We start from the raw sequence: 10041 nt of genomic DNA, 5'->3' as shown, positions 1-10041 counted from the left end.
GGAAGGTGAATGCTATCTGGAAAACTGGTGTGACTGCATATACCTGGGATAGCCATTCTCTATAGCCCCTAGGCTACTGACTCATCCCTGGAAGTAAGTTTGCCCTTTCCCCGTCCCTTCATGTAAAGGATAACCAGAAACTATACTTACTGAAATAATTTTAAGTGGTTAGTGTAGAGGTGGGGAACCTGTGGCCGCAAGACCATATGTGGCCCTCTAGGTCTTCCAAACTTCATAGATCCAATACCTTTAATAAAAGAACTTGTTCTGTAAAACTTGGACTTGGTCAAAAGGCTGCATCTGAGCACCTAGAAGGCCACGTGTAACCTTAAGGTCAAAGGTTCCCCACCCCTAGGCTAGTGCCATTTCTATCATGATCATAGGTTGGGTTAAAGTGATACATTGGTCTTCTAGGGGTCCCACACATTGATCTATTGATGCTCAATGATGATGCTGAAGCAAATTCTAAATGACTCACAAGAGAGATAAGTACTGAAATTTCAGTATGTTTATTTATACCTCAGAAATTGGAAAAAGCTTAAAAATCACTACTTGGCCTATTCTTTGGTTGATTTCTAGATAGATTTAAGAAATTGATGGAGAAAATACTAACTATGCAGATTAACCATGTGTGTCAAGCTGATAACTTTTTAAGAAAAACATTTCTTAAATATTTACCAGAACATTCTTACCCATGATCCAAGAAAGATGATCAAGACAAACACATGATCTCAGAAACCATGTCCAGGTACATGTCAGGCACATCAAGGATTGAGATCTCGACAATTTTGAAATTTTTTCTTTTTTCTCTCCCTCTCCCCAAGTTCCTCTTTTCTTTCTGCCATCTTCCCTCTTAGTCAATTCAGATGCAATCACAGAAGGGAAATGGGGTGGGGTTGGGGCAGAAAGGTGGCAATCTCATAGGGACACCCTGCTCTACCCCCAGTTCCCAGAAGAAGGAGGGAGTGGCAGAAGCTCCAAGGCATCATTATGTTGGTTCCCTTCCCCCACCTCCATAGCCAAACTGAGAATCTCACTCATCTCCCTCCCTCTCCTTGCCCTGGCTACCCCCATCCAACCTAAAAGGCTCCTAAACATGAGTCCCAGGGATGGGACTGAGCCCTGAATCCTCCTTAAGTCCAACTTCATCAGTGATTTAGAGCAGGCCATTCAGGAAACAGAGGTAAGTAGCCCTCCTGGACACAAAATTGATATTTTCTGCATGCCTAGTTCATGTGTAGCCTGTCAAGAAAACTGCTGAGCCATTAGAAGGTCACACAGCTGAGGCAATGCATATCAAGAATGGAAACAGCAGGGAATTTTGAGATAGGATACAGGTATTCAAATTCTGAGAGCTGTCCCTTAATACCCAACTATGAACATCTTTATTTATTGAACATCATTAGCTGACTCGCCTGTAAAAGGAGGCTTTTCTATAGGATGGATCTGTAGCCAATTACTTTGGTTCATGTTGCAGGTTTTCTACCTCCTTGGATAAGACACTAAACCCAGCAGGGCCTCAGTTTCCTCAATTATATAATGAGTGAGGGTGGACTAGGTGACATTTGAGATCCTTTCAAGTTCTCACAGTATCATAATATAATGATGATTTTTAAGATCAGGTAATCATTCAACAAGAATTTGTTACACATATACTGTGTGTCAGATGCTCTACTAAGTTCTGCCCACACAAAAATAAAAGCAAAACCAGTTTCTTCTGGTTCTCAGTTATAATCCTGTAAGTCTCTCCCACTTAGAACCTTTGAATCTGCTCTCCCAAGGATGTGGGACCCCCAACTCACCCCCAGTGCCTTGGGCTCCCCTTTCAGGAATTTCTGCAGGGGTACTTTCCACTGATAGGATTGTACCATTGCCCCCTGTGGGATGGAAGTGGGGCCTGTCTGAGGAAAGGATGTAAACATTCCATTTGTAGTAGACTGGGACTCCATGAGATCAATTGTGAAGCTGTAGAAAGAGAAGAGAAAGTCATATGACACAGGGGTTCAGGGATTCCTCTCATTCATCACTCAGAAAAGGTTGATGAAATGATATCCAAAAGAAGACAATGCAATCTTAGGCCATAATAAGAGAGGTATGGTGTCTGGAGTGACGGAGTAGAGAATGACATAGTCCTCTTTCTGATTAGACCATAACTGGATATTGTATTCATAGCATCATATCATAGGAACAGCATTGATAAGCTAGAAAGCATGGAAAGAAGGGTATCCACAATGTTAAAGGGTCAAGAGACCATGCCATGTTTGAGTTATGAAAGGAACTAGGAATGGTTATCCTGGAGAAACTTGAAGTTATTCAAAGGATAAAATGAAAGACCTTGAAAGAGAGTGAGATCTAAAGGCAAAGTGTGATATCCTTCCCAGGGAAAGAGAGCAATCCTGGTCATTTATTTTTTTAAATTGTGGGTGTAGGCTTGTGGCTATGGATCCAAATACACTCTCTATCCCAGTCCTGGATGTGACCAAAGACACATGTGCAAGAAAACTGGGCTGTGGTAAATCAAATTCCATGTGTGGTTTGAACTGATTGGTGCTATGTGAATATCTGTCCCAAATGAGAAAAGTCCACTCTGAGTTAGGCCTAGGTACTCCAGAGACCTTGAATGCCATCCTCAAGGTCATGGAAAGTGTGAGTAAAAAGTTAATCTATTCAACTTTGGGAACCCTTTCCCTTTGATTGAAGATGCCTGAATTGAAAGGTGAGTGAATCCTCATGTCATCCTACTGTTTCTAGCTGATCCAGATGTCTAAACCATGCTATATCCTGTCTAGACATCAACCAGGACACTAGGACCTGGGCAGCAAGGACATCTTGCCATATGGAAGACATATCATGCATACCTTCCCCATTCTCTCTCTTCACTTATCCCCAAGGAACAATGATCAAATTGATGCTGAAAAGGGCTCAGCAACCTATAGCCCTATGTCTACACTCACAGCCCTGTGACTCCTAAACCAAAGCACTCTTCCCTTGCCCCCACTTGATTACCTCTCTTGGACCCTACAGTAAAACTTTTGGATGTGTTTCCTCACTTAGGATATCTAGAAAGGAGCCAAGCACCTACTAAATATTTTATGAATTTCTTATTAATTAGTAGTTTGATTGAGGGGGAACTGATTGAATGAGCCAGACAATTGGAGTTATTGATCTCAATTAAAAATGGCTGTAAGAAACAATTTTTTACAAATCTGAACATGAAAAGACCCATTTTATCATTGTAATCTCTCCTTATGCCAGAGGCAAAGACAGTACAGAACCCAAAGCTTAGACCTTTCTTCCCAAGCAGAATGAAGATAGACTTCTCCCAGCAATACCCTAAGTCTAGCAAGATTCACTATGGGGAAAGGATGGAACGGGGTAAATAAATATGGGAAAACAGGTTTGGCCCGTTTCCAGGAGCTCATTCCATTCTGCTATGATTATTCTACTCCCCAAATCCCTTACTGAGAACTGAGTATGGGCTCAGCTATGCCATGGGGAAAAGGGCAGAACAAGACAAGCCCTTCATCTCCTTATTTTCTGTCAATTGCTCATTGCTTGAAATCTCATCATCACGGAGTGTGATACTCAACACATTTCCAGGGCCCCCAGATGCCTCTGTCCTGTGTTGGAAGGATGGCAAGCAGAGCACTAGACTCCTCCCAAAGGCCTTGCTGACATTTATAGACACTCCAACCTTTCCAGATAAACCCTCCATTTTCCATCAGTTGCTCTGTTAGATTTTGACTCCATGAACACCACGCCCCTTCACCAGGTACCTTCTGACAGCCTCCCCCTCCCCCTTTTCCGCTTCCTTTAGCATATTGTCTTTTCCTTGTGGGCAGGAACCATATTTCTTTTATTATTTGTATCCCCATGTTTAGCACACAGTAGGTGCTCAATGAATGCTTGCCTCTGACTAACTGTCTCCCACAACTTACTCTGCCCTGGGAGAATGGACGGACTAGCAAGGAGAACCTTAAAAGGAAGCCATCTAAGCCACCTGTGGAGAGGTCTGGTGGAAGGGACTGCTCTGGGAGGTCAGAAAAGAGATGGCTGTGGGCTACCCTCCATGACCACAGGATGAGGCTTCTGCCAGGAGATAGAAGAACTTCATATGTGCTTTAAAGGGTGTGGAGAGCGAGTTTGTTATGCTCTGCCAGTGTCCCCTCCCTCTTTCTCTCCTACCCATCATTTACCCTCTTAAAGATTAGAAGGCTCTCGTGATCTACTCTGCAGAACAGGAGCTAGAATGAGGGTACATCCCATATATGTGTCAAAAGAAGTTTAAGGCTCTGTTCCAGAACCCTACCCCCTAAGATACCTCCCACTTCTTCAGTCTAATTTCATCTGCAAAATGAAATGTTGGAATGACTGTGATCAAAGGAAGGGAGAGATTCTACTACCACCATGGGCCATCTTGTCAGGGCACTGGTACAAGTCAAGAAACCCTGGTTGTACCTGAGAGTCAAATGATGAATTTTGGGCTGAGAAATCCAGGGCAGAAGGCCCAAGAGGGAACTAGTCCATTCCTCTTGTCTCCAACATCCAGCACAGACCTGGAGACCCCTTCTGGCTGCCACTGAGATAAAAGTGTTTGAGAGGCACCAGGGGCTACCCACCATATTCCATCCAGAAGATCTTAGCCTGGGTCAGACCAGGAAAGAGCTTTCTGCAAGAACTATGATGCTTTCATGTCTCGGCCCCCATCAAAAAGATTCTTTATCATTTATGCTCCTGAGACAAAACCTGCTACGTCTTGTGATCCCAGGAGGGAGAACTGACTGAAGATCTCTCTCAAACCAAAATCATGAATACTCCTTCTCCCACAGGGCTTCCCTTAGGTCTTTCCCACCTTCATCTTCCCTAAGTTCTAAGCTTTTGCTAGAGTCAGTTGTGAAAACCATCTAGGGCACTTACCTGACCTGACCTCTCCACCAGTTCTCCCAGGGTCTCACAGTTTCTCACACTTTGCCAAGACAGGGGATCAATGTGCACTAAGGTGAAGTTCCCCCACACACAAAGTTCCACCTTATTCTGTTTGCCCACTTCCCCCTAACATGTTTCCATTTCACTGTGGTTTCCTCTGCCTTAAAGAATTTACAAATGACAGTTAGGATGATTTCTCAACAAATAGACTGGTATTTGAACTATGTAGGATGTAACTAGTGCATCATTTTTTTACTGCAAGAAATCTTTTCTTCTTATATTTTTTAAAGTTTTGATTATAAATCCAACAGTCATAAACCATTAGGTACATTTCAAGAAATGAAGAAGAAAAGAGGGAAAGACTGTGCAGGAGGCAGAGTGGCCAACTCACACACTATTTTGTTTTGTTTTTTTAAGGGGGTTTGGCAGGGCATTTGGGGTTAAGTGACTTTCCCAAGGTCACACAACTAGTTAAGTGTCAAGTGCCTGAGAATGGATTTGAACTCGGCTGCTCCTGACTCCAGGGCTGGTGTTCTATTCACCACCCCACATAGCTGTCCCAGTTTTTATTATTTTTTAAATACATCTATGCATGAATGGCCCTATTCGTATATAAATGTGTGAGTCAGCAGTCAAAAAACATTTATTAGTAGTTTACTGAGGGGTGGCCAGGTAGCACAGCAAGTAAGAGCACTGGCTCCAGTGTTGAGAAGACCTGGAGATCGAATCCCAGGCTCAGACACTTAGCACCCACCCAGAAACACCTGGCCGTGTAACCTTGAGCAAGTTACTTAACCCCAATTGCTTAGGGGCGGCCAGGTGGCTCAGCGAGTAAGAGCACCGGCTCCAGTGTTGGGATGACCTGGATCAAATCCCGGGCTCAGACACTCAGCACCACACCCAGAAATAACTGGCCGTAACCTTGAGCAAGTTACTTAACCCCGATTGCTTAAAAAAAAAAATGAAAAAAAAATAGTTTATTGAGCAATGGGCACTGTGCTCATTGCTAGGGATACAATCCCTACTCTAAAAAAGCACCCCTTCGGGTGGGAGATGCAATATGTAACTACAATGAATATAATTGAAGATAATCTCAGAGGCTGGGGTGGCACTTGTTGGTCTGGTGGGGGAGAAGAGGAAGAGAACAAGAAAAATCCTTCTGCAGAAAGTAGGATTTGAACTGAGTCTTGAAGGAAGCCAAGGATTGAACCCTGCCTTGACTTATCCCTATGTGTGCTGCCCTGGGCAAAGGACTCATGCTTTCGCTCCTCCTCCTTTGCCTTACACACGTTATGTTAACCTCTATGATGCAAATTCATAAACTAACCAAATGCCCTCCTACCCTGTCTCTTGGCTCAAACCACCCCCCCCCCCACACACACACACAGAAAAAAAAAACATGACATTTCCTTGGCCAAGGCAAAGACAACCAGAGTCCGTTGATGGCTTCTCTAGACTTAAAATTTGTGCCTTTTAAACAAAGAGAAAGAATGTTCATCATGTGCACAAATATGGAAGAAGTGTGGACCAGAGGACAGAGGACTGGATTTGGCATCAGAGTACTTGGGTTGAAATCGTGACCCTACCCTTCCAATCTATGTGTTTTGGATGAGTCAGTAGCTCTCAGTCTCTGGTTCTTCTAGAAAGAGATGACCTCTAAGACTATTTTCAGCTCTAAATCTCTGATCCTACTCAAGATCACAACTGTTTAAAGGGGATTGCACTATTGCGACCTGGAAGGAGCCATGGAGGTCATCTGGTCTCATCTTTCCTTATTATATATAGAGAAAGACACTTTCATTGTCTTTTTTTAAGATTATGAGAGGAGAATGAGGATTCAGCTGTGTTTATAGACAAACTATTAAATTTTATGACTTGAGAGAAATAGTGAAAAGATTGAGAGAAAAGTCTAAAAGTACTGCTTTACATTGAAAACTGTCTAACTTTTACTTTTTGAAAACAAAGAAACATTAAGAAATGAATTCCTGAGAAGAGACCATAATTGGCATTTGGAGAGAGCTGAATGGCGGGTGGGCCTGTGTTTCCAGACTGGAGAAGCCAGCCCTGGTAGTGGTGATTAGCCGTGACATGGAATGTGATTGTTGCCAAAGCAGATGCATTTTCAGTCATCATTTATGCCTTTTTAGTGTTTCTTACATTGTTCATAAATTGTATAGACCATGAATTTAATATCTATTTAAACTAAGAAGACTAGAAGAAAGGGTGTGGTCTATATAGAAAAAGACAAGCAAAAGTCTACAGAAAAAGAGCTTTCTCCGGTTTAGATTGCAAATAAAGTTTCACAAACTGAAATAGGGGCTCAGAAATGATTGGCTAGGCTAATATGAGAAAAATTGCAATTTTAGTAACTAGTTAAAATTATCAGAACACAACTTATTTTCCTAGAACCTAGGTTGAAAATGAAGTCATCTAATAAAATCTCCCCATTTATGTATAAGGAAATTGAGTAGACATGCTAAGTGATTTTTCTAATGATCTCACAATCATTAAAGGTCAGAGGTCACATTCAATTTCAGTTCCCATGATGTCAACTTCGAGACTCCAAGGTCAGTAATCTTTCCACTGAATCACACACTATAATATATGGAACCTATTGGAGTCAGAAAAGCTGCAGATAGAGTCAGGTCTGGAGTCAGGGAGACCTGGGCTCAAATTGTGCCTCAGACACTTACTTCCAAACTGCTTGACCTTGGACAAGTCATTTACCCAGTTTGTTTCTAGAACCCAGAGTTACTATGAGAACAAAAAGATAAATTACTTGTAAAGCATTTTCCAAACCTAAAAGAGCTATGTAAATGCTAGATATCATTGTTGCTACTATTGTTGTCATCAATATGAAATCCTTCTTAAATTCATATTTAGATTGGGACCTCAGGCCGGCTGGAGGAAGGGACACCAAGATACATTCAGGCCCAATTTCCTTGAATTCTTTGCTATGATTTTACCAGAGCCAGTGGCCAGAATATCTAAATCTTCTAAAAGGGAATACTGGAAAAACAAGAATTTTAAGAAATAAACATATCTGATATGAGCTAGCTAGTTAGCATTTATAGAGCTTTTCAAAGTTTTGCAAAACACTTTACAAACGTTATTTCATCTTCTCTACACAACAACTTTGTGAGGCAGGTGCTATTATAGTCCTCCTTTTACTGATGAAAAAACTGAGATTGGGAAATGTTAAGGAATGTGGCCAAGGTGATACTGCTAGGAAGGAAGGATCTGAAGACACATGTTCAGGTCTTCCTTACTCCAAGTACAACACTCTATCGACAGCTCTACCTTGCTTATATTTATTTAGCACTCTCAGAATTGCAAAGTACCTGACAAATGCTCTAGCATGGAATGCTCACAACAATCCTGTGAGGGTAAGTCACAGAGATATGACCTTCCCCATTTTACAGTCAAGAAAACTGAAGTTCATAAAGTTTTGTCTATGCTCTCAAAGATACCAAGGGCAGACACTGGATTTGTATGCAGCCTTCTTCTGACTCCCAATCTAGAAACTCTTTCTCTTACAAAATACTGAACCAAGAAGTGCTTAAAGGAAATTTTGGTGTTAGGGGAAGGGGAAGCTATGAAGGAGTTTGTGATTTTGTGGACAATTTTAAGGTCTGAAAAGGAGGAAGAAACTTTAAGAATAGGGGTGAGTTCCTCTACAAATGTGTCGCTGACAAGGGAAACAAAGTAGAGAGAACAGATTTGCTTCAAGGACCAGAATGCTAGAGGAGCAATCAGAGTTGTCAAAAAAAAAAGATGACAGAGGGGCAGCTAGGTGGCACAGTGAATAGAGCACCAGCCCTTGGAGTCAGAAGGACCTGGGTTCGAATCCGGCCTCAGAAACTTAACACAAAAAATAACCGTGTGACCTTGGGCAAGTCACTTAACCCCGATTGACCTCCAAAGAGCAAGAAAAAAATTTATGGAGCTGAGATTACTGGAGGTAGAATCAGAGTCTCTCCTCAGGTAAGAGTTGCAGAAAATTCCAGTGGCTGGGAGTACACATTCATCAGGGACAGAAGGGGATCCAGTTTTGTCCCACCTCTCCATCTCTTTCTTTTCCCTTATCTTCTTTGAATTATGCTTCCCATTATCCATAGGGTGTCTGAGGCAAGCTGGGTTTGTGGATAGCCAAGTAAAAACATGATTTATCTACATTTTTGCTGATAACAAATTCTGAGATTATTGGGGAACTGTTAAGGGAGATAAAAAAGAGGAAGTGTATAGCAGGTTTTGTGGTGACAAAGAACTGGAAATCAAGGGGATGCCCATCAACTGGGGAATGGCTAAACAAGTTGTGGTATATGAATGTAATAGACTACTATTATGCTATAAGAAATGAGGAGTAGATGGACTTCATAATAACCTGGAAAGACATATAAACTTATGCTGAGTGAGGAGAGCAGGACCAGGAGAACATTGTACACAATTGAAAACGCATCATATCTATGATGATCAACTTTGATAGACTGGGCTCCTCTCAGCAATGCAAAGCTATAAGACAACTCCAAGAGACTCATGATGGAAAGGGCTATCTATGCACATCCAGAGAAAGAATTGTGGAGTCTTAATGCAGATTGAAGCAAACTATGTGCTCTCTCTCTTTTTTGTTTTATTTTGTTTCTTCCTTGTCATTGTTCATTCCATTGGTCATAATCCTTCTTTACAACTTGACTAATTCTTAATGTGAAGGTATTTGCAGAACCTATATTGGATTGCACACCACCATGGGGGGGAAAGGGGAGGAGAGGAGAAGGAGGGGAGAAAATTTGGAACTCAGAAACTTGTGGAACTGAATGCTATAAACTAAAAGTTAATTAATTAATTAATTTTAAAAAGAAAGAAAAAAAAGAGAGAATAGAGAGCCGGTCCTGGAGTCAGGAGGACCTGAGTTCAAATCCGGCCTCACAAAACTAACACAAAAACAATCCTGTGACCTTGAGCAAGTCACTTAACCCCAACTGCCCTCCAAAAAGCAAAAAGAAAGGAAGAAAAGGGAAAGAAAGAAAGAGAGAGGAAGAAAGAAAGAGAGAAAGAAAGAAAGAGAGAAAGAAAGAGAGAGAGAGAGAGAGAGAGAGAGAGAGAGAGAGAGAGAGA

At 41.8% G+C, this 10041-nt stretch overlaps 1 protein-coding gene and 1 long non-coding RNA gene across 3 annotated transcripts in view; one reads left to right on the top strand and one right to left on the bottom strand.

The window, feature by feature from the left end:
• LOC138177057 (membrane-spanning 4-domains subfamily A member 4A-like) overlaps positions 1-5088 on the bottom strand; it is a 13808-nt gene extending 8720 nt beyond the window's left edge. For both annotated transcript variants that reach the window (XM_069108034.1, XM_069108036.1), the window contains exons 1-2: positions 4918-5088; positions 1803-1965 (exon numbers count right to left, since the gene is read on the bottom strand). In XM_069108034.1, the coding sequence (XP_068964135.1) occupies positions 1803-1949 (147 nt within the window). In that variant the 5' untranslated portion in view covers positions 1950-1965; positions 4918-5088. The remainder of the gene's footprint in view (positions 1-1802; positions 1966-4917) is intronic.
• A 3524-nt stretch (positions 5089-8612) lies between these two features.
• LOC138177086 (uncharacterized) overlaps positions 8613-10041 on the top strand; it is a 13010-nt gene continuing 11581 nt past the window's right edge. The window contains exon 1 of the long non-coding RNA XR_011172426.1: positions 8613-8910. This is a non-coding gene — a long non-coding RNA (uncharacterized lncRNA). The remainder of the gene's footprint in view (positions 8911-10041) is intronic.

Source organism: Petaurus breviceps, unplaced genomic scaffold (genome assembly GCF_028583685.1).
Source record: "Petaurus breviceps papuanus isolate PSGF00001 unplaced genomic scaffold, PetGlider_PUasm1.0 90330, whole genome shotgun sequence".
Taxonomy (NCBI): Eukaryota; Metazoa; Chordata; class Mammalia; order Diprotodontia; family Petauridae; genus Petaurus; species Petaurus breviceps.
Note: the sequence above shows the minus strand (reverse complement) of the source record. Positions and strands in the feature narration are given on the sequence as shown.